This window comes from Panulirus ornatus, chromosome 59, assembly GCF_036320965.1.
Source record: "Panulirus ornatus isolate Po-2019 chromosome 59, ASM3632096v1, whole genome shotgun sequence".
Classification (NCBI taxonomy): domain Eukaryota; kingdom Metazoa; phylum Arthropoda; class Malacostraca; order Decapoda; family Palinuridae; genus Panulirus; species Panulirus ornatus.
The window spans coordinates 1,440,635-1,462,944 of record NC_092282.1 but is presented as its reverse complement, the minus strand read 5'-3'; the positions used below and the strand labels follow the sequence as shown (position 1 = coordinate 1,462,944).

At 49.5% G+C, this 22,310-nt stretch overlaps 1 protein-coding gene and 2 long non-coding RNA genes across 5 annotated transcripts in view; 1 reads left to right on the top strand and 2 right to left on the bottom strand.

Moving 5' to 3' along the window:
* LOC139767290 (GATA-binding factor C-like) overlaps window positions 1–22,310 on the top strand; it is a 188,339-nt gene that overhangs the window by 151,504 nt on the left and 14,525 nt on the right. For all 3 annotated transcript variants that reach the window (XM_071696490.1, XM_071696491.1, XM_071696489.1), the window contains exon 4: window positions 21,991–22,163. In XM_071696490.1, the coding sequence (XP_071552591.1) occupies window positions 21,991–22,163 (173 nt within the window). The remainder of the gene's footprint in view (window positions 1–21,990; window positions 22,164–22,310) is intronic.
* LOC139767291 (uncharacterized) overlaps window positions 1–22,310 on the bottom strand; it is an 87,392-nt gene that overhangs the window by 63,357 nt on the left and 1,725 nt on the right. The gene's annotated exons all lie outside the window — the stretch shown is intronic.
* Window positions 133–12,525, bottom strand: LOC139767292 (uncharacterized). Its single transcript, XR_011717033.1, has 2 exons — window positions 3,999–12,525; window positions 133–3,920 (listed from the first exon to the last, which is right to left on the bottom strand). It is a non-coding gene; the product is annotated as an uncharacterized lncRNA (long non-coding RNA).

The following is a 22,310-nucleotide window of genomic DNA, read 5'->3' as shown; positions in this document are numbered from 1 at the left end:
CAGCGGGTAAGACTGTGTAACCTGAATGATAAAGTTCCACAAACATATGAAAATGATTTGTTCATTATAAGGTCACAAGGAATCATAATGGGTCAAGGAAGAGACTAAATACGTAGAATAAAGTGGATAAAGTGTTTGTGTGTGTGTGTGTGTGTGTGTGTGTGTGTGTGTGTGTGGTGGGTGAGGAGCTGGCCACGATGGCTGCTGGCTCCACGGGGCGCTTGCTGTCTACTAGGCTATAAGTTCACCAATATAATCAAGCGGAGGAAATTCAAGGTATTCATATAGTATACAGATGTGGCAGCCAGAACAGCATAATTATAGAGGCTGGAGTGAAATGTGGCGGGGTGAGGTACTCCCCAGAATATAAATGACTTCAGAATTGAATTTTGTAATACTTTGTGATACTTGTGTGTGTGTGTGTGTGTGTGTGTGTGTGTGTGTGTGTGTGTGTGTGTGTGTGTGTGTGTGTGTAGCACATTGTATACTCACCTCCCAGCTCACCGGTGTACAACTCGTCCTGGTGAAGCCGTCATGAGGTGGAGGCCCCGTGCTACACCCACACCTGATGACTTTAAGCAACTATAAGGCGACATTACCACACATACATGAGCTGGTCCATCCAGATATTCCTCTGGCTCTTAACACTTGTATGTTTTCTTTCCTTCGCTTTCCTTGAAGTTGGAGTTTTCCAAGAACTACAAACCTTCACCCAAGGAGTGGTTGGGTCTGGGCACCTGTGAGGGAGGTCAGACCCTCCAAAACCCACTACAACGAATGGGAGGGTCACTTTCCACGACTCTAATCACACCAGATATTTTGCCTGACATGTTTTCCTGCAATTCATTAAATGGGATTCAGAAGGACGTCAGCTAAGATGTTGCAAGTAACTACAAGACGATAGGGGTAAACTGCTAGGTGCTAGGAGGTGTTCCACGCTAGGAGCGAGCACCAGGAGCTGGGAGTAGATATCAGTGGGAGAGGCTGATAGTTGGATGTCGAGAGGTATGGGGCTAGGAAGGGGTTGCTGGGGGGGGGGGGGCGGTGGCAAGAGCTAGGAGGAGTTATCATAAGGGAGAAGGTGGTTAAGAACGACAGAAGACAGACACTGGAACTCCAGAGGGAGCCTGGAAGTGAAGCAGTATGGCGGAGGAGGTCTCCACCGGACACCAGGCCTGGAACGTTACCATGATAAACTTAAGGTCATGTTCCTCGGCTTCCTGACCCAGCTGACCTGACCCGTACCTCCAGGACGTGTGGGTCAGTAATATACCTGGTGACCTCCACTTAACCTGGGGGTACTTACAGGTCCACTTGCACAGGGGATAACCACTCTCACCCCATCACCTCCGGCAGACAACTAGGGATTTTAAGTCCTTTCTACCCTCATGCGGATCACGACCCTCCGCGGCCGCAGCCGCAGTCCTGCAAGCTGGTTGATCATGCGGTCCGCCGCCGACGCGACATCCAGGCGGACGCGACTCATCGCCCCGACACTGTAGCGCTGGTCCGTCCGTACCTTCCACTGTGTGATGATGACGTCACTTGTCCACAGTGGGCAGCAACTGTGCTTGGAAGCTCTGTCTTGTCTGCCATACAGAGGAGGATCGGAAGGCGTTACATCCAAATATTTAGTATTGTTTTGGCTACGATCTCAGTCTGGTTCAATGGGTATTATTTTTTTTTTATTTTCTAGACGTTTATTAATTGCTGAAGTTTCTGTGTCATTGTGATAGTTGATGATGTGTGTAATTTACAGAAAGTTCTTTTCCGAGGAAACCAAACTGTGTATCTTAGGTATGTTGAACTGGTGATACAAACACTATAAATGTACGGAAAACTGTTAACACGTGAAGGAGGCACAGGTGATGCCGTGTGTGTGTGTGTGTGTGTGTGTGTGTGTGTGTGTGTGTGTGTGTGTATTAAAACTGCCTTTGCAACTGACCGTCACTTCACGTCAAGGAAAATTCTAGAGCTGCTTCTGCTGCTGCTGCCTGAACATTGTACATGTGGAGAGGAGGATCCCCAGCCCCTCGCTCCCACACCTCTTACGACACACATAATACGGGGGTATTTATATATATATATATATATATATATATATATATATATATATATATATATATATATATATATATATATATATACTTTCTTGTCGTTTCCCGCATTAGCGTGGTAGCACCAGGAGCAGAGGAAGAAAGGCCTCATTCTCTCAAATCTATCAAGTAGGTGTAAAGTGTAACGCACAGGAACCATAGCACCCCATCCAAAACCAGGCCCCACAAACATTTCCATGACTTACCCCAGACGTTTCCACTTGCCCTGATTCAGTCCACTGACGGCATGTCGACCCCTGTGTACCACATCATTACAATCCACTCTGTCCCTCGTATGCTATTCACCCTCCTGCATGTTCAGGTCCCAGGCACTTAAAATCTGTTTCATTCCATCTTTCCACCTCCAATATGGTTTCCCGCTTCTTGTTCCCTCTACCTCTCTTACATATATCCTCTTTGTCAACCTTTCCTCACTCATTCTCTCTATGTGACCAAACCATTTCAACATATCCTCTTCTGCTCTCTCAACCACACTCTTTTTACTACCACACATCTCTCTTACCCTTTCAATACTTACTTGATCAAACCACCTCACATCACATATTGTCCTCAAACATTGTTTTCAATACATCCATCCTCCTCCGCACAACCCTATCTAAAGCCCATGCCTCGCAACTATATAATATTGCTGGAAATACTATACCCCTGTTGTGTGGTGATGAGGTAGCTACCCTTGTTGTGTGGTGGAGAGCTATCCCTGTTGTGTGGTGATGAGGTAGCTACCCTTGTTGTGTGGTGGAGAGCTACCCCTGTTGTGTGGTGATGAGGTAGCTACCCTTGTTGTGTGGTGGAGAGCTACACCTGTTGTGTGGTGATGAGGTAGCTATCCATGTTATGTGGTGGAGAGCTATCCCTGTTGTGTGGTGATGAGGTACCTATCCCTGTTGTGTGGTGGAGAGCTACACCTGTTGTGTGGTGATGAGGTAGCTATCCATGTTATGTGGTGGAGAGCTATCCCTGTTGTGTGGTGATGAGGTACCTATCCCTGTTGTGTGGTGGAGAGCTACACCTGTTGTGTGGTGATGAGGTAGCTATCCCTGTTGTGTGGTAGATACGGCGGAAGACCAGGCGGAGGAGGCGGGAGAAGAGGTGAGTCTGGGACGACGTAAAGTTTTGAAGATGTTCCTCCGTTAAATTCAGGAAGCCCAGTTGTCTTGAGTCTACGTAAGATGTAGAGACGATAGTTGAGGGATTTAATGATGGTGCAGACTTGTTCCTTCCAACTTGTGTGTGTGTGTGTGTGTGTGTGTGTGTGTGTGTGTGTGTGTGTGTGTGCCTCACCGGAGGAGGGGGACCTTCGTTCCAAATTAGACAGGCCTCTGCATCCAGATGACACCCTCGGGCCTGCACTTATCAACCATGAATGTGTCTGAGAGGTGAAGGAATGTTTTTCTGCCTTGATATATCATGTCGGCCTCGGCCACTCCGCCTGATTCGAATCTTAACGTTGGCAAATGTGTCCATTATTGAGCCGTTGATGGGGTAAGGCTACCATGTTTGTCCCAGCCTCATCCCAGACTTATCTCTTGTTCGTACCTTTACGCTCACTTCATCTGAGTGAGAACCAGTGGAATTTTTTTCTATTTGACGGAGGCAACTAGCGTCAAATACTGACTCGTAAGAAAGGGACAATCACCGAGAAATAGAGAGGGTCCAGCATTCTCACCTTGAGGAAAACAATTTCGTCTGTGATACAAAACGCTTGACTTATGTTCCAGAACATCTTTTAAATCTTGACCATTTTCTTCCTCGTTAAGTTAACGAGCTTTTCATCCACCTGCAGTGTGAGGCTATCTCATCCACCTGCAGTGTGAGGCTATCTCATCCACCTGCAGTGTGAGGCTATTTCATCCACCTGTAGTGTGAGGCTATCTCATCCACCTGTAGTGTGAGGCTATCGTTTAGTTTCAATCATCATGGCCTTATTCCCTCCACGGCCAGCTGGTCGGCCGGCCCACGTCAGGACGTGTCGACCAACTCACACAAGATCCGACCTAACCTTTCCACCAGTATCCTCACCTGGGCGGTCACTAACAGGGAACACTGGAATATCATAAGATGTGTTTGTACCTACCCTGATTTGGAATACATGATCAGATATCAGGATCCTTCCTCTCACGCAACGGTTTAGAACATGCCTGAGTCTGTGTAAAAATTGACAAAGGACCTCGTGTGACCTCATCTGACCCAGCCTTATCACTCAGGTAGCCGTAGCAGATATACAAACTTGACTTTCACTACAGGAGGTCACAGTCTATCGTAACTGACTTGGCGTCTTCAGTACCCCTGCAGCAGACACCATCAATGGTCAAGCAGTCATCTTACATGTGGCCACTGACTCCAACCTCCGCCGACACTGACCTGGTGGGTCATGGCAGTCTTCTACAGCACCACCTACAGGATCTCGATGGGCCGTCCCTCTCTCCCCCTACAGCACAGCTCGGTGACCGCCACATTCTCTCTGAACTAGGGAACATCAGCCGTCTCTCATCTGATGCACCGGTGGCACGTCAAAGGTAGGTCAGGTCAGGCCCTAGCCAGGCCACCTCTCCTGTGTAGGCGCACCGTAAGACCAGGACAACAGGGACACTGGCAGCGACCTAGCTATGGTTTCACCATGACGTTAGGTCGCTGTTGGAGAGCTTCTACCGGCCAAGTGTTATCTCACAATTTTAAAGCTTGTATTCATTTGCTCGACTGACGACCATCCAGCAGCAGTTTATCCTCATCGTACGCACTTCTCCTGGTAGCATCTTCCTCACTCTTTTTACTCGTATTTTATTTCACATTTCATACAATACTTTTTATGCCACTTTTCTTACATTCTCATAACCTCATGGCGTGTTTGACCCTCCAGCTGGCAGCCTTACTCCTGAACATTCAAGTGATGCAGCTTTCGATGTGCCAGGTACCATTACGTTACATCAATAACAACATGATCGTAGGTTGTACTACACTGCTCATGTATTTCCTTCATGACAATGCCTACATGGATGTCTGTATCCTAGAGTGACTCCTCTCCGTCACCATGATCCAATACGTCAAGCTTATCTTCCGAAATCGTTGATCTCTCTGTATCATCGCCTCCCCCGCCAAGTGAGCTTTAAGCTCCAGTCTAGTCACACTCCTTGTGCAGCATCGTTAAAAAACGGAAAAACACAAGAAAACGTCGAGAGCGAAGAAAAAAGAAAATTAAATGAGCCCTGGTTAACAGATTTGGCATCTGCATCACCGAAGGACCTCTTCGGTGGCAACTCGTCAGGGATTCTGATTGGATGAAGGACAACATGACGTGATAACGCGTCGCACTCTCATTGGCTAAAGATGCCCCACGACTTTTTAAAAATCTTATCGTAAAAATAAAGTTAACAACAATATCAAATGTGCTCAGCCATTTTGGCCATCTTCTCCCTCCCTACATAGCGATGATAAACTGCCGGGTAGAAAACGATACTTGAGCATTTCATATCTGCCATCAGATAAATGTTGCTAAACAGGCCACGCTGGATGTCCACTGGTCATCTCTGGGTTCACACACAACTCGCAGTGAAGGAACTAAGAAATAAATATAAGGAAGATTTGAGGGCCGGTCCAGGATATTGTTAATATGAACTACAATATATTAGGAATCGTTGTCTGATGTGTATCATCCCTGGGATCTGCTAAAGGTAAAGCAGCGCATCTCGATTTTTTTTCAATTTTACAAAAAAGTGGCCATGTCTCACGACCCAGTAAGATAGACTGCGCAGGCGCATAATAGGACGGCAGACTAATAGTTCCATATTTTACTCATGATGCACCATCTGTAATATATATATATATATATATATATATATATATATATATATATATATATATATATATATATTGTGTGTGTGTGTGTGTGTGTGTGTGTGTGTGTGTGTGTGTCCGAGAATAACTTGCTTTAAAGGCGTCCATAGTCCCTGCTGCTTAGTGTAGCGCGGCAGGATGCCAGCCATATGAAGGTGGTGAGAGGTGGTCTAATTCCCGTGGATAATAGGATCTTGATGGTACACATATAATCCTTCTTCTGTTGCGTCTCTCGTTCCTGTCTTGTTCGGTTCCCCTTGTTACTTCAGGTGACTAAAGCGTTCTTCGATATCTTGCTTGATGTTTTCTCTGCTGACCTGCTTAGTGTCCTGCTTGCTCTCCGGCCTGCTGCCCTGCTTACCGACTGGTCAGTTTACTTGCCCTCAAGCACTTCCAGAGTATGTACGAGCTTGATCCAGTGTCGTAATCCGACTTTAGCGACAATATCTGTCCCAGACCAGCACACGTTAGCGTCAGGTGGAGGTTGCTTGCGGCCGCTTATGTGTGCTTGCTTCATTATTTAACACGTTTCGTCTTTTTTTATGTGTGTGTCTGTCCGAGCGAGGCATAAGGGGAGCCTGGTCTCAGTGACGGCAGTGGGTTACAGCAGGTGACTGGTAACAAACGGTTGTGAGGGTGTAACCAGACAACGCTGTACCGACACATGTACAGAGGGAGGTTGGTCAAGTATGGAGGGTGATGGTGTAACATGAGGGAGGGTCAACACGAGGTCTGAGAGAAGGAGACAATCACAACACTGCACGCGACCCACACAGGCGAGTGGAGGTCACACATGACTAGGTCGTCTTGGTGTCCCACGTCCTCTTACACCGCCAGGACAAGTTGATCTTGTTATAGATGGGGCTTGGACCGTCTAACTGCAGTTCCACAACCCCAGCAAAGAAGCAGAGCGAAGGCAAGAGGATGCTACACAGAAGCATACGTAACTTAAACGAATTTATGATTCGTTAACTCGTTCAAAGATAAATTGCTCAAAAACACTAAGGTTTGCGTCCTCCTCCTTATGTTGCTGTGTGAACTGTTTTCAGTCAGACGTTCATGGTAGACTGCACCAAACGTGATCATACATTCAGAAACTGAACTTCTGTGTAAACAGTCAACTGTCTTATTCATACTGTTAGTGAGAGGCAAGGCAGCTTCCATATCTGATAATCTTTTCTAATTATCAGATTAAGTGCAAGTTTTCACTATATATATAGTCGCTGTCTCCCGCGTTAGCGAGGTAGCGCAAGGAAACAGATGAAAGAATGGCCCAACCCACCCACATACACATGTATATACATAAACGCCCACACACGCATATATACATACCTATACATTTCAACGTATACACAGATATACATACAGACATATACATATATATGCATGTCCATATTCATACTTGCTGCCTTCATCCATTCCCACCGCCATCCGCCACATATGAAAAACAGCACACACCCCCCACCCCCTCTGCGCGAGGTAGCACTAGGAAAAGACAACAAAGGCCACATTCGTTCACACTCAGTCTCTAGCTGTCATGTTTAATGCACCGAAACCACAGCTCCCTTTCCACATTGAGGCACCACAAAACTCTCCTTGTTTTACCGCAGAATGGCAACAAGTAATTCATTCTTACGTAAAATTTAATAACAGAAAACGACATGTATGGTCCAGGTAGTATACGAGGCATAAACGTGGTGACAGGTGAGGTGGCTGGGATCATGATGTGAGTGGTAGAGAGGATCATGATCCCAGCCATAAACCTGCCCACCAGACAAACACTTGCGTTGCCTGGGTCACAGACGCCAGTGTAGCCTCCGCTGGACTCACCTGGAAAGAACAGAGGATTTGCGGGCCTGACAGACAGCCTCGCTTACCTCGTGTCTTAAGGTGTCACTAGAGGAGCAGGATGTTGTCCTGAATCACTCTCGGTGATGAACCTAATGGTTAGGAACAATCTGTTAACATTAATGACTGTCATGCGTGGCTAGTAATAATAAAGTCACTTACAGAACCGAGGGTCTATTGCTCGCTGTTACTAGAGCTGTGTGGTGGAGAGTCCTTCATTTACCACAAAGTAGCCAGTTATAGGATAGGTCGAGTGGTCGACCACAGATCAGGATGTCCCAAGTGGCCGACCATAGAGAACGATGTCCCAAGAGGTCGGTCATAGAGTAGGATGTCCCATATGGTCGGCCGTAGAGGCAGAAGCCGTAAGCGTCTCCCAGAGTGCGCTGCTGCCAGACACAAGTGGCGGTGGTGGGATCCTTAGTGGCTCTGAGTGGTAGGGAGTAATAACCCAAACCCCCAGACTGATAACATGGGCTAGGGGGAGGAACCCACTTGTCTGTAGGGGCACAGACACAGGACTGAAGAAAGATGGGGGAGAGGAGAGTCAGGCTTGGATAAGAGGAACGGGTAGATGAATGTCTACTGGAGGGAGAGGTTATAGAGAAGACCTTGAAACAGGGAGATAGATTTCATGAGGCACATAGTGGAGCTGGGAACAAAGACAAGATCCATGAAAGAAAGAAATGAATGCAAGGAATGCGTCAGAGAGACAGAAAGACTGACGATGTAGGAGAAAGAGACAGGCAGACACACCGAAAGAGATAGAGGGAGACTGGCGATGACGGAGGGACAGGGCCTGAGAGGCGAGACAGATGGGTCGAGGAATTAGGGTCGCCGGGAATAAGGTGAGAGGAACGGAAGCGAACACTTAAGATAACGCCTGAGACTAGCACCTCCCCTGACCCTACCAGGCTGCTGGCTACTGACACTAGTACTGCTGCTGGCCAGGTTAGTAGTGAACCAGGAGGCTTCTTTGTTGCCTTAGTCAGATGACGGAGGATGTACCCGGTTATGAGGAACCCGTCCATGGTTTGGCCTATTTTCATCCCAGGCGAGACGTGCAGATCTTGACTAACTATTGCCGGGTTCCGCTGGGTTCTACCATGTTTGACGGACAACATGTATATTTTCTAAGAAGCTTTTGCGGTCTTCGGGTTTCCACTGCTTCTGAAAGGATCAAGCTTTTGTTGTGGTGGATTCTTAAGTTTTGACAGGTTGTAGAGGGAGCTGTGGGAAAGCGGGGGTAAGACGAGTCTTACCGACCACCATCGGAGTGCGGAAGAGTGTTGCAGCTCTTATGATAATGGAAGTCTGTCAGCCTTGTCGCCACAGGACATACGGTAGCTGAGAGCCCCACTTATAGTGTACTTATAACAGCTGATATGGCCCAGCTGGGGTGACGCGCATTGTTTTGTTTTCTCTCCTGGAGGCCGGCCGCTTACAGTAGAACACGTCGTAAATCTGTGTGAGCGAGGAAGATAGAGAGGGAATGATGTATCCTTTTCAGGATGAGTAACTAACGAACTGGTTATCGAGTGACAATCATGTGGAAACATCATGGAATAATGAAGAGGACTTTAGAGAATGTGAATCTCTATTCTCTCCATTAGATCTTCAACTTTTCGCTGATGCTTTTATATGTTCACGACGGCGCCAGCCAGCCCGGCCCGGCTGTTAGTGTTGACATCATCATCATGCATTCGTCGCTCGTCCCGACTTACGTTCTTGTTGCTTTCCTCACTACGAGTCGCCTCCCTCCGTCGCTCCTTATGCTGCGTCGCCACGCTGATCCTCACACTGGTTCTCACGAAGTCTGTACTACTTGATTCACACATACAGGTGAAATGAACAAAATAATATCCCTTAACCTTGATATAAAGATTTTTTTCTCTGTCTCTCTCACACACACACACACACACACACACACACATATATATATATGCACAGCCTTAGTCTCCGTATGAGTCATGTATCATGCATACAAAAGTAAAGACCCACCCACCATGCTTACGAACATTGTCAACCACACTTGTGTGAGGAAGAGCCGACCTCGACTGACGGAGGTGATCATGGCTGAGGAGGGTGGGTCACTGTAGGTGCACGGACGGACTTCTACACAGTCAGTCGTTTGTGTTATATCAAATATTCTAAAACGTTTAGCTGAGGCTGGTACGAGAAACCTTTAGCTGAGGTTGGTATGAAAAACGTTTAGTCGAAATTGGTATGAAAAACGTTTAGCTGAGGTTGGTATGAAAAACGTTTAGCTGAGGCTGGTATGAAAAACGTTTAGCTGAGGTTGGTGTGAAAGTGTTGGAACTTGTCGAAAGTCTGAGACACGGGCAGGAGGTCCTGTTGTCTTCGACCTGTCGACTGTGTCTGAACTGAAGGCAAACTTCCTCACGAGTTAGAAACATTCTGTCGACACCTCTGTACCCTGTCAATCCTTATCTTATCAGTTCCTGCCTCATAGAATATTCATAGAGCCATTTTTGGGATGACTAGTTTGTCAATTAAACTCCTAAAGAGGTACTCTTCCAATTGGTTGGAGCTAGTGTTGCGCCGCCATGAAGGCAGTGGTTGGTGGGCGATGGTCGGGTGTTGTGTGCCACAGTGCTGAGCCCGTAGCCTTAAGTGGACGGTTAAGGTACCGGCGCTGACTGGACCACTTGATTCGTGGTTTACTAGGCAGGAGTTGTGCACACCTTAAGGTCGTCTTGGAACCCTCGAGGAAGGTACGTGATGCGATAAGAACTGGTAACACTGGTGTCCATCTTGCTGGTAACGCTGCTCAGACTGGTTTATTTTGGCTATTTTGTTTTATTTTTCATTTATTTAAATTCATTTTTTTCTTATAGACACAGGCGTGTGGGACAACCCTCCAGCCTTGACCCAACATAGGGCTGCCACCTGGTGGTCATAGTCTGTCACAAGGTTAGAAAAGGTTCCTGATGGATCAGTAAGCAACCCTCCCTACCCATGGGCAAGACCTTCCCAACATGATAAGACCACAGTTACCCCTGACTTACTGTCTTCCCTTCCTCACACAAGACCATCATCCCTCTGGATAATGTGACCGTCCCCAGGGAAGACCTCCCCTGGGTCAAGTCCTCGCCTCGCTGTAGTCAACGTACCCCAGGGAAGACCTCCCCCAGGGTCAAGTCCTCGCCTCGCTGTAGTCAACGTACCCCAGGGAAGACCTCCCCTGGGTCAAGTCCTCGCCTCGCTGTAGTCAACGTACCCCAGGGAAGACCTCCCCCAGGGTCAAGTCCTCGCCTCGCTGTAGTCAACGTATCATCTGCTAATATAAAGTTTGGTCCCACTGTGAGGGACCTGCCGTTCCTCCCTGACACGACCTTCCTCTCCCCACCTGCATGCCAAACTGACCCCCTGAGTAAGACCTCCTCCCCCTTGGGTAGGACCCGTGTTTACCACTAGACCCCCCCCCCCCCCTTACCCACTGGTCAAAACCTCCAGACCAGTGTCCGACCACCAAGACTGAGTGACTTCTACCATCCCTCCTGGAGAACACCTTCCACTGATCATAGCCCTGCCCCCTCTGCCACTATGACCACCCCCCCCCCCTTCCCAGCCCCCTCAGGACGGTGGGGGAGGGAGGGGGGGGGGATCTCTTAGATCCCTGGGAGGAAGGGGTGTTAGCGGCTGATGGGCAAGTCCACCAACGTCCTACGGGTGATGGGCAGGTGATGGGGTCTGCCACACACGGCGGCTGACCTCGACCACTCCTGCTGCTGGAACTCAAGGTCGGCACCACCGGCTCACTACTCATGGCTTACTCATCGCTGCTGTTGCATCTGACTCACCACTGACTCACTCACTGTTCACAGTTGTCAATGACTCACCACCACCAGTGTTACCACAACCATCGTAACTACTGACTCATAACTTACTGCCACTGAGTTACCATTTCTGTTGAGTCTGACTCATCACCGCTGTTGCCATTGACACCACCAATGTTGCCAGTGACACCACCACTCATCTTGCTCACCTCACTGACCACGCTTCAAGTCACTGTCTCACCACAGTGTTGTTACTGTCTCTAAACAGTGTTGTCATTGTCTCACCACAGTGTTGTTACTGTCTCTAAACAGTGTTGTCATTGTCTCACCACTGTTGTCACTGTCTCACCACAGTGTTGTCAGTCTCACCACAGTGTTGTCACTGTCTCACCACAGTGTCGTCTTTGTCATCATCAACGTTGTCAACGTCTCAGTGGTATCAATGTCTGGCTTTTCATTTTGTTGCTGTCAACATCAGTGTTGTCAGTGTTACCATCTATGTTGTCATTGTGTTACTGTTTGTGTTGTTAGTTTTTCATTCTTAGTGTTGTCACTGTCAAGATCAACATGATCACTGTTACTGTCTCTCTCACTAACACTGTCCTCATCGCCAGTGTTGCTAACCTGACTGTTAGTGTCCCACTGTGTATCATCAGTGTTGCCCGCCGTCAGGGGTGTCAGCAAGATTACATCCATGACCCCAAGGAAAACCTCAGGACCCCAGCCACAACCCCAGAAGACCCCCAGCCAGCCAGGAACTACAGGTGGCGCCAGACTTGACCTCTGTGTGACGCAAGACTTGACCTGGCTGGCATCTTCCAGCACCAGCACCACCTGACACTCCCTGCGTCCCTCCTCACTATGCCACCTGGCTTCCTTGCCTCTCTTAGCACTGTCCACTGGTACTGTTCCATGCCCCCCCACCCCGTACTGCTCTCTCTCTCTCTCTCTCTCTCTCTCTCTCTCTCTCTCTCTCTCTCTCTCCTTGATACTGCCCCATGTGCCCATATCTCCCTGACAACAGTATCGCCTGCACACCTGCCTCCCACTGAAAATGGCCTGCAGTATCTACCTCAGCCTCAGTAATGCCTTTCTTGTCCTCACCGCCTCCAGGACTTCCCCTGACAGTGCCTTCTCCCCCCAGCACCACCCTTGGCCGTGTTGTGGCACTGAGTGAGGGCGGCGGTGTGCGTCATCTGGGCCCGACCCAGCCACCCACCCACCCCTCGGTGTCTGTACAAACAGAATCATGTTTGGCCGTGGTGGTTCAACACTGGCAGTCAGTTAGTGCTTGTTGCGGCCATTGCCGACCAGCGCGCCCACACCACACCCCGATAAAATTGTGGAGATTAATGGGTTTCCTAGACTAAACAGACTTTTACACTCCGGAGAGAGAGAGAGAGAGAGAGAGAGAGAGAGAGAGAGAGAGAGAGAGAGAGAGAGAGAGAGAGAGAGAGAGAGAGAGAGAGAGAGATTTAACAAAAATTCACAGGAGGTATGATAACTAGGAACGAACAGAGTAACCGAATAAGATGAAGCATCAGAGATGTGAAAAGCTGACTGATAAACAAACGAATAACGCAGTAAATCATGGCGATCAAGCCTACACTTGATACATGGAAGAAGAGTAAATACACACACACAAGCTGATACAATCAAAACTACAGCAACATTCAACATACACAAACATACTCACAACCACATGCGCCACTATACAACCACATACGCACCATAAGCTCCATTATATACGCACCTACGCCCCACATGTACCACCATATACCCACATACGCATCTTAAGCACCATATACATACAAATATTTCCATATACATACCTAGTGACATTCGAACTCCATATACATACCTAGTGACATTCGAACTCCATATACATACCTAGTGACATTCGAACTCCATATACATACATACGTATGGACCTCAGTGCTGTAGTGGATAGCGTTCCTAACCGTGACGCATTCACGGTCCGCCCAGGATCGAGCACATAGGTTCGAATTCTGGTTGTGGCCGTCCGTCCACAGTCAACCCAGCTGTTCCTCCATCCCTAAGGGTTGATCGATAAAACGGGTACTTGGCCCAGGCTAGGATATATATATATATATATATATATATATATATATATATATATATATATATATATATATATATATATATATATATATATATGTTTACCAAATGGCGTGCTAGCTTCGTCTCTTCGGTGTATATCAATTGACTTTTATTTCTCTCTTGTGTCTCCCCTGATGATGTGATTATTACACGAAAGTGCACTTGGGAACTTATCGTGTTTCATTTTCCCCGTGGACTCATAGGAATATCTTGATCACGCCGTCTCAGCTAACATAAAAATAAATATGTATAAACAAATACCACTAATATTACAACTAAAGCACACAGTACCACACAAACACCTCCATGTACAGTATGCAGATAAGTACCATAAACACTACCATACACGCACGTACGTACAAGAAACATTAACACAACAACAACAACAACAACAACAACAACCATACTAGCCATAGTAGCACAAAATGACAAATCTATGCAAACAACCTTACAGCTCTGACAGCAACGACAACAACACGAAACATCATAATGCTAAAACAAACAACTCGCCAAAGCATTGAGTAAACAAGCACAAACGGGCGCTTAGTACACATGAACAACAAACTTGATGCAACACAAACACTTGGTGAAGGTATAGCCAGGCGAGAGTCAGCACCTGCCTCCCCTCACCTCCAGCTGAGAGAGCCACTTGTGTAAGTTGTCATTACAGTGACGTAAGGCAGGAAGGTGTTGCCGAGAAGGGTGTACACAGGCAGGGAAGTGTGTACACAGGCAGGGAAGACGTTTAATGTGTTTCTCTTCGTGTGCAAGGTCAGGGGCCAAGGTCGATTGGCCTTGACCTCTCCCAGACTGCCCTAAGCTGTTGGTAAGGCTTGGTTGGGGCTACTGAGGCAGGGTACTCCTAACCTGCTGCACTGCTGCTGCTGCTGCTGAACATTCTAACTACGACTCCATAACTACAACCATCCCCTGGGGAACTGCACATCATAACTACAACCATCCCCTGGGGAACTGCACATCATAACTACAACCATCCCCTGGGGAACTGCACATCATAACTACAACCATCCCCTGGGGAACTGCACATCATAACTACAACCATCCCCTGGGGAACTGCACATCATAACTACAACCATCCCCTGGGGAACTGCACATCATAACTACAACCATCCCCTGGGGAACTGCACATCATAACTACAACCATCCCCTGGGAACAACAAAATTCTATCCCCCTAACATCAGTGAGGGATGAGCTATCATTGTGTTGTTCCTCTATTCAGTTAGGATGATGGAGGCAGCCGCTGCACATACGTAACCGCTATATCCTCGCTGGTTAGCTACACTGTCTAGGTACATTTGTCCCACTCTTCTCACGTGGCAAGACTTCATGAACTAACATGGATTCTGCATGACGACATGAACTAACATGGATCCTGCATGACGACATGAACTAACATGGATCCTGCATGACGACATGAACTAACATGGATCCTGCATGACGACATGAACTAACATGGATCCTGCATGACGACATGAACTAACATGGATCCTGCATGGCGGCCTCCGTAAATATTCAGTAAAGGGGGCATGGAATCACGTGTCTTGGTTGTGAATATGATCCGGGTCTATTCTTGTTACAATCTGTCTTCTAGTTTTAGATCGCCCCTCCCGTTATATGATCAACTTGAACTCCCATACTTCCGTCTGCTGACATGTCTGCTCCTGGCTAGTTTAAAGCACTCCACCTACACCATTTTCTCCCCACTCAGTCCATCCTACCTCCTCCCTGCCACACCACATTACCGTGCCTTTATTCATGATGATTCTCAGCTTCGTGATGCCAAATACTCTCCCTAACCATGTCATCAGTTTCTGGAGTTTCTCGAGTCTGCCAACAGAACTGTGCCAACTGCAAATAGCAACAGGCTCCCCTCCCCGTGTCCCAGCGTAAGTGATAACCACGCGTCCTACTGACCCAGATTTTAACTGAGCCTTCTGTTGATGTGCACTCGTCGGAGAGGCAGTAGGATCCGCGCTGTAGTACCGGCGTAGCTGGTCCTCGTTGACCGTGTGTGAGGCTCGTTGAACGCGTGTGAGGCTCGTTGACCGCGTGTGAGGCGGGAGTGGATCTCAACCATCATCTGCTACTTGACTATCTATCTTTAATCTCCATCTATATGTACAGCTCAGTTGCCCGCCACCATTTTTGTGGTTCTCTATTAACACGTTTTAGTTTTTTCACCCATCGGTGTGTTATGTATGGGTCTCTACCGCTATCTCTCCGTCTGCTCTGATTCTCTCCCATCATTCGTGTCTCAATTTCAGTTCTCTACCCCATCTCTGCGTCGACCGTATTTCTCTACCACCATATATTCTACTTTGGTCTTCTGTCATCGTGTGTGTCTAGCTTAGTCCTGTACCGTACCACCATCCGTGTCTCTTGCATGGTTCTCTACCACGACAAGACGTGGGTAGTGTGTGGTGGTATGAGGATACATAGTACGGTTCACGCAGGGTTCCATACGTATGTTGTACCTCATCGAACTGTGTGTACATTGTGTACGTAGACTATGACGTTTATGGAAAGTGTAGTTCACTTAACAGTACATATACAAGCGTAGTCATGACGTGGCCGCTACAGAGTCGTGGTTCCACGACGCGGGATGCGACGTTTCTGCATGGCTTTCGTCTTCTCCAACATTTGCCTTTTCCGTAATATGATCATCACACGTGATGCTTCTGACTTGACAATACACGTGAAACTCGCTTTCTCCTCTTGATTCATTATGATGTTAGTGTATGTAGTCAAGAGGCTGTGCCACACGAGGTATTGCTTCTCCTGGTAACGTTCATGTATTTTCTTGCCACTAAAACCACAACTTTTGTAGGAAAAGTCTCTCTCTCTCTCTCTCTCTCTCTCTCTCTCTCTCTCTCTCTCTCTCTCTCTCTCTCTCTCTCTCTCTGAGGTTACTCGTGTTGTGAAATCGTTTCCATCAATCTATTACAACGCAAGTGAACTGTTATGGTTCAGTAATAACAGGTGCCGGATGGGTCCGAGACGGGCCAGGGAGAGTGAGGCGCAGGAACACACCAGTGAAGGCAGCAGTGTAGCCAGCGGGTAATGTGTCGTGTGGTTGTGGTCAGTCCACAGTGTGGCGAGTCAGAATACTGAAGAGCACAGGTCATCCCAGAGTGTTATCAACCTTTCAAGTCACTCAGACTCTTCATGTCTCAGAACTGGTGGTCAGCTGGTTGACCCTTGGCACAGGCTTCATCATTATTCTCTTTGGAAATAAAGTATATCAACATATCCCGGAGCCAACAAGATCGTAAATATTGAAGTATTTCCTTTTTCCAGTCGAGTTACGTCATCACACGGATCATCAAGCTGCCAGTCACGAAATGTCTGACTGGGTGAAGTATGTTGACAAGAGGACAGCGACGTGTAGTGCGTCCAGCCACCCAAGTGTTGCAGCCATGTGTGCTGTACCCGCCCTGAGGGTGGGATACGAACCCCGGCTTAACCAAAGTGAATCATAATCTCATCTGATCAGTTGTGTTTACCAGTAGTTTCTGCCTTTCTTATATTCATAATATTCTCATCTGATAGTTGTGGGTAGTGGACTCTTACTCCCACCGTGTGCTTCTGTAGTAGACCAAACAGTAGACGATCCAAAACAATCAGAATCAGACGTTTTATTTACGCAGTCCTCTGATGACCCCGCCTGCTACTGTTTGTCACGTCTGTTGCCCTGTACATACAGGCTTCATATGACTGGTATTGGTGACGAGGTTTGTGTTCCTTCTCTCCGTCTATCTAGGAATAATGTACTTTCGTCTCCAGAGCCTCTCACTATCTTTACAACCAGAGCTTCCCGTCCCAGGCCGTGGGGAGTTCCCTAACCCAGAGCAGCAAGAAGCTGGAAGGCGGCTCGTGCCCCAAGGAGCCTCGTCAGCAAGTCGTCAGCACTCTCCTGACGCAGCTGCTGACGGCGCTCCTCCTGCCTGTAGACGACACAGTGACGAGTGACGACCGCCTGGTGGCTGATGCTGTAGATGCACGGGTCAGCTTGGGGACTCTAGGGAGGGAAGGGTAACGCAGCGCTGGCAGCATCTCCAGGATACAGGCGGGGCGGCTCCGGCGAGTGAGAGGGCCAGGGTGAAGACATGCGAATGTTGGAGGTGGGAGGTACAGGACGCAGGATGGAGCTCACAACACCAAGAGGTACAGGAGAGAGAAGGTTGGAGAGTTACGTGGACGTGGGTAAGAGTTACAAGCCATGCAAGATACAGGTGGAAGTTACAGGACACATGAGTTACCAGAGGAGACACAAGGACGCAACACACATCCATCTAAGTAGGGTTCAGGTACCGAGGAAAATATGCGGTGTTTAAACCTTCCAGACCAGATGACAGGTGATCCCGCGAGCACAAAACTAATCTTGGGCAGATAAATTCGGCAGACACCTGAAGCAGATGAGATCCGGGTGATAACATGACCAGGGAGGACAGATGAACCGGGAGGTGAGGGGAGTGACGGACCTGCTGGGGGGGGAGGGGGTCCGGGAGGTGAGGGGAGTGACGGACCTGCTGGGGGAGGGGGGGGGGGTTCATTCAGGTCATCATGACCTCGGCGACACTCCGCTGACCACCTGCTGACGCGACATCCACCGTCAGCCGCGTCAGCTGTTGACTAAGTTTGCTGGAGTATAAGATATTGAGGGATGTGAAGGATGGGAGTGGGGGAGGAGGCCAAGAATAAGGGGCCTGTGTGGAGAAGTTTCTAGCTGGGTCTGGGAAGTATTGGTTCCTTCTGAGGAAATGGCGCAAGTTTCGCATCTTCAATTGTGAACACTTCATCATCAAGTGTACGATACCGTCCCATCCCCTTCCACTTGCTGTATGATACCGTCCCATCCCCTTCCATTTGCTGTATGATACCGTCCCACTGTCCCACCCCCTTCCACCTGCCGCTTCCACGCCCCCCGACTTCGTCGACGGGTTTGTTTCCTCAGCAGGGGAGATTAACCCACTGCCTTGTACGCTGAGAGAGAGAGAGAGAGAGAGAGAGAGAGAGAGAGAGAGAGAGAGAGAGAGAGAGAGAGAGAGAGAGAGGTCACATGTTCCCCTACGAATTCCGGTGGTCATGTTGCAAGGGCAACGCGATGTTCTGAACTACGTAATGTGTTTGGTGAACTGGCTGTGAATATTCTTCAGATATCAGTTCAACATCAAATATACCTTTAGAAAGTCAGGTGAAAATGCCCGAGGAGTACAGAGCGTTTCTGGGGGGACGAGCACGTACAAAGTGAACCCCAACATACGTCAGGGTAGAGAGGAAAGAAGGAGAAACGAAATTAGAGTCTGACGTACTGTACGTCTGAGACGAATAAGGAGACAAAGAAAAAGGGAAGCTTGTGTGTAGTGACAGATCGTCCCGGTAAAGGCTGAGCATGATGACAACCTGAGCAAACCTCAGGGTACAGAGAGAAGACCCGGCCCAGTGGAGGTACAGAGAGAAGACCCGGCCCAGTGGAGGTACAGAGAGAAGACCCGGCCCAGTGGAGGTACAGAGAGAAGACCCGGCCCAGTGGAGGTACAGAGAGAAGACCCGGCCCAGTGGAGGTACAGAGAGAAGACCCGGCCCAGTGGAGGTACAGAGAGAAGACCCGGCCCAGTGGAGGTACAGAGAGAAGACCCGGCCCAGTGGAGGTACAGAGAGAAGACCCGGCCCAGTGGAGGTACAGAGAGAAGACCCGGCCCAGTGGAGGTACAGAGAGAAGACCCGGCCCAGTGGAGGTACAGAGAGAAGACCCGGCCCAGTGGAGGTACAGAGAGAAGACCCGGCCCAGTGGAGGTACAGAGAGAAGACCCGGCCCAGTGGAGGTACAGAGAGAAGACCCGGCCCAGTGGAGGTACAGAGAGAAGACCCGGCCCAGTGGAGGTACAGAGAGAAGACCCGGCCCAGTGGAGGTACAGAGAGAAGACCCGGCCCAGTGGAGGTACAGAGAGAAGACCCGGCCCAGTGGAGGTACAGAGAGAAGACCCGGCCCAGTGGAGGTACAGAGAGAAGACCCGGCCCAGTGGAGGTACAGAGAGAAGACCCGGCCCAGTGGAGGTACAGAGAGAAGACCCGGCCCAGTGGAGGTACAGAGAGAAGACCCGGCCCAGTGGAGGTACAGAGAGAAGACCCGGCCCAGTGGAGGTACAGAGAGAAGACCCGGCCCAGTGGAGGTACAGAGAGAAGACCCGGCCCAGTGGAGGTACAGAGAGAAGACCCGGCCCAGTGGAGGTACAGAGAGAAGACCCGGCCCAGTGGAGGTACAGAGAGAAGACCCGGCCCAGTGGAGGTACAGAGAGAAGACCCGGCCCAGTGGAGGTACAGAGAGAAGACCCGGCCCAGTGGAGGTACAGAGAGAAGACCCGGCCCAGTGGAGGTACAGAGAGAAGACCCGGCCCAGTGGAGGTACAGAGAGAAGACCCGGCCCAGTGGAGGTACAGAGAGAAGACCCGGCCCAGTGGAGGTACAGAGAGAAGACCCGGCCCAGTGGAGGTACAGAGAGAAGACCCGGCCCAGTGGAGGTACAGAGAGAAGACCCGGCCCAGTGGAGGTACAGAGAGAAGACCCGGCCCAGTGGAGGTACAGAGAGAAGACCCGGCCCAGTGGAGGTACAGAGAGAAGACCCGGCCCAGTGGAGGTACAGAGAGAAGACCCGGCCCAGTGGAGGTACAGAGAGAAGACCCGGCCCAGTGGAGGTACAGAGAGAAGACCCGGCCCAGTGGAGGATCACACATGAGGACCAGCAGCAGCAAATTAACGACCCCGAGGGAGGGTGAAGATCCTGAGGGAGGGGTGAGGATTCTGGGGGGGTGGGGGGATAAGAACCCTGGGAAGGAGGATGATCCTGGGGGAGGACGAGGACCCTAGGAGAGGGTGAGGACCCTGGGATAGGATGATGACCCTGGGGCAGAATGATGACCCTGGGGGAGGGGGAGGACCCTGAGGGAGGGTGTTCCCCCTCGTGTGAGTAAGAGCGCCCATGTTTGTTGATGGAGGCTGGCGGGCCGGGTGGGGAGTAGCCCGTCGGCGGCGGGTCGAGGGATGGGCGACCTTCCGGTCCACCGCGCCGTTATCAGCCAACATGCAGTCTGCTGATAAGAGGCTGACGCCACACCGATATTGCATGATGGAGTGAGGGTTTGTAGTTGCTAGCTTGTTGAGTGCGATGCAGAGATAGTCTCATGTTTCATGTCTTCACGTGTGCTCAGAGTCTGGCCGGAAACGTCTGCCACGGAGAACATAATAAGCTACTGACCAGGCGGGCGGGCAGGCCCGGCCATCTTGTTGATGCCTGACACATTTTGTACCACGTGTATCACCAACAAGATGGACCTGCAGGTTGTGCCAACAATGATAGTATATTTACGAGATGTTTCCCTGAATCAGTGTGGCAACACGATACACCTGCTCTTCCCCAGGGGGTACCCAGGTGTCATGCTGTGCCTGTGGTCATAAATTATGGTTGTGTCACTGTGGTGTTGGATGACGGCGCACCTGTGATGGGGGTGGATGTTGTACCAGTGGTGGTGGATGATGTTGTACCTGTGATGGTGGTGGATGATTGTTAACTGTGGTGGTGGTGGATGTTCACGCAATGGATGACGTGTGTGTGTGTCTGTGTGTGTGATCCAGGGTAGGACGTGAGGTATGACGGAAAGTCTGGAGTTAAACCGAGTGAAAATCTAAGGAACTCTGCCTCTCCTGACCTGGCTGGGTCAGGTCAAGTGAGGCTTCCTTCTGTATCATTTGCACTTGTGCCATCCCCAGATGTGTGCACTGCCCTCACGCCTCTTGTAATCTCACATACTTACCCCCCCCCCCCTCTCTCTCTCTCCCGCACCACCACATATTTCCCCACCTCAGTATCCCCCCCCCCCTCATCACCCGATACATTCTGATATCTAGGTACCACTACTCGTGTTATAAAGTATACATATGTCACACTATACATACCACACACAATACATATGGTACACCATACATCTGAGACGTGCTGGAGTGCCATACTGAGATCTGTAACCTCTGGTAAGCTTCCCTGTAGTGACGGCCTCTGGTCATGTGGCTGGAGGGAGGGACTCCATCAGGAGACGTCTGTCACATGGCCAGCCGGCCAGACAGCCAACTCTTACCTACGGAGGCAAAAGGGAGACGTAGAGCCGGCTGCTCCTCTACCCTTCCTGAGCAGATCTCAGAACTCAAGATATAAATCACTGTTTCCTCCCCCCCCCCCTCTCTCTCTCTCTCCTGGCAGACTACCCTGGGAGCGAGTTCTGCGCCGAGAGTCGGGAATGCGTCAACTGCGGAGCGGTCCAGACGCCCCTCTGGCGACGCGATGCGACCGGCCACTACCTGTGCAACGCCTGCGGTCTCTACACCAAGATGAATGGCATCAACAGACCGCTCATCAAACACTCCAGGAGACTGGTGAGTGCTGGCCTCCCTGGCCACGCTTGGCCCTATCTCAAGGCACTCTCAGTAGGAGACATTAACTCTCTCTCTCTCCTCTCGTAAGACATATAGGTTTTACATAACGAGTAATTAATGTATGATTCCTAAATACGTATATGTGTG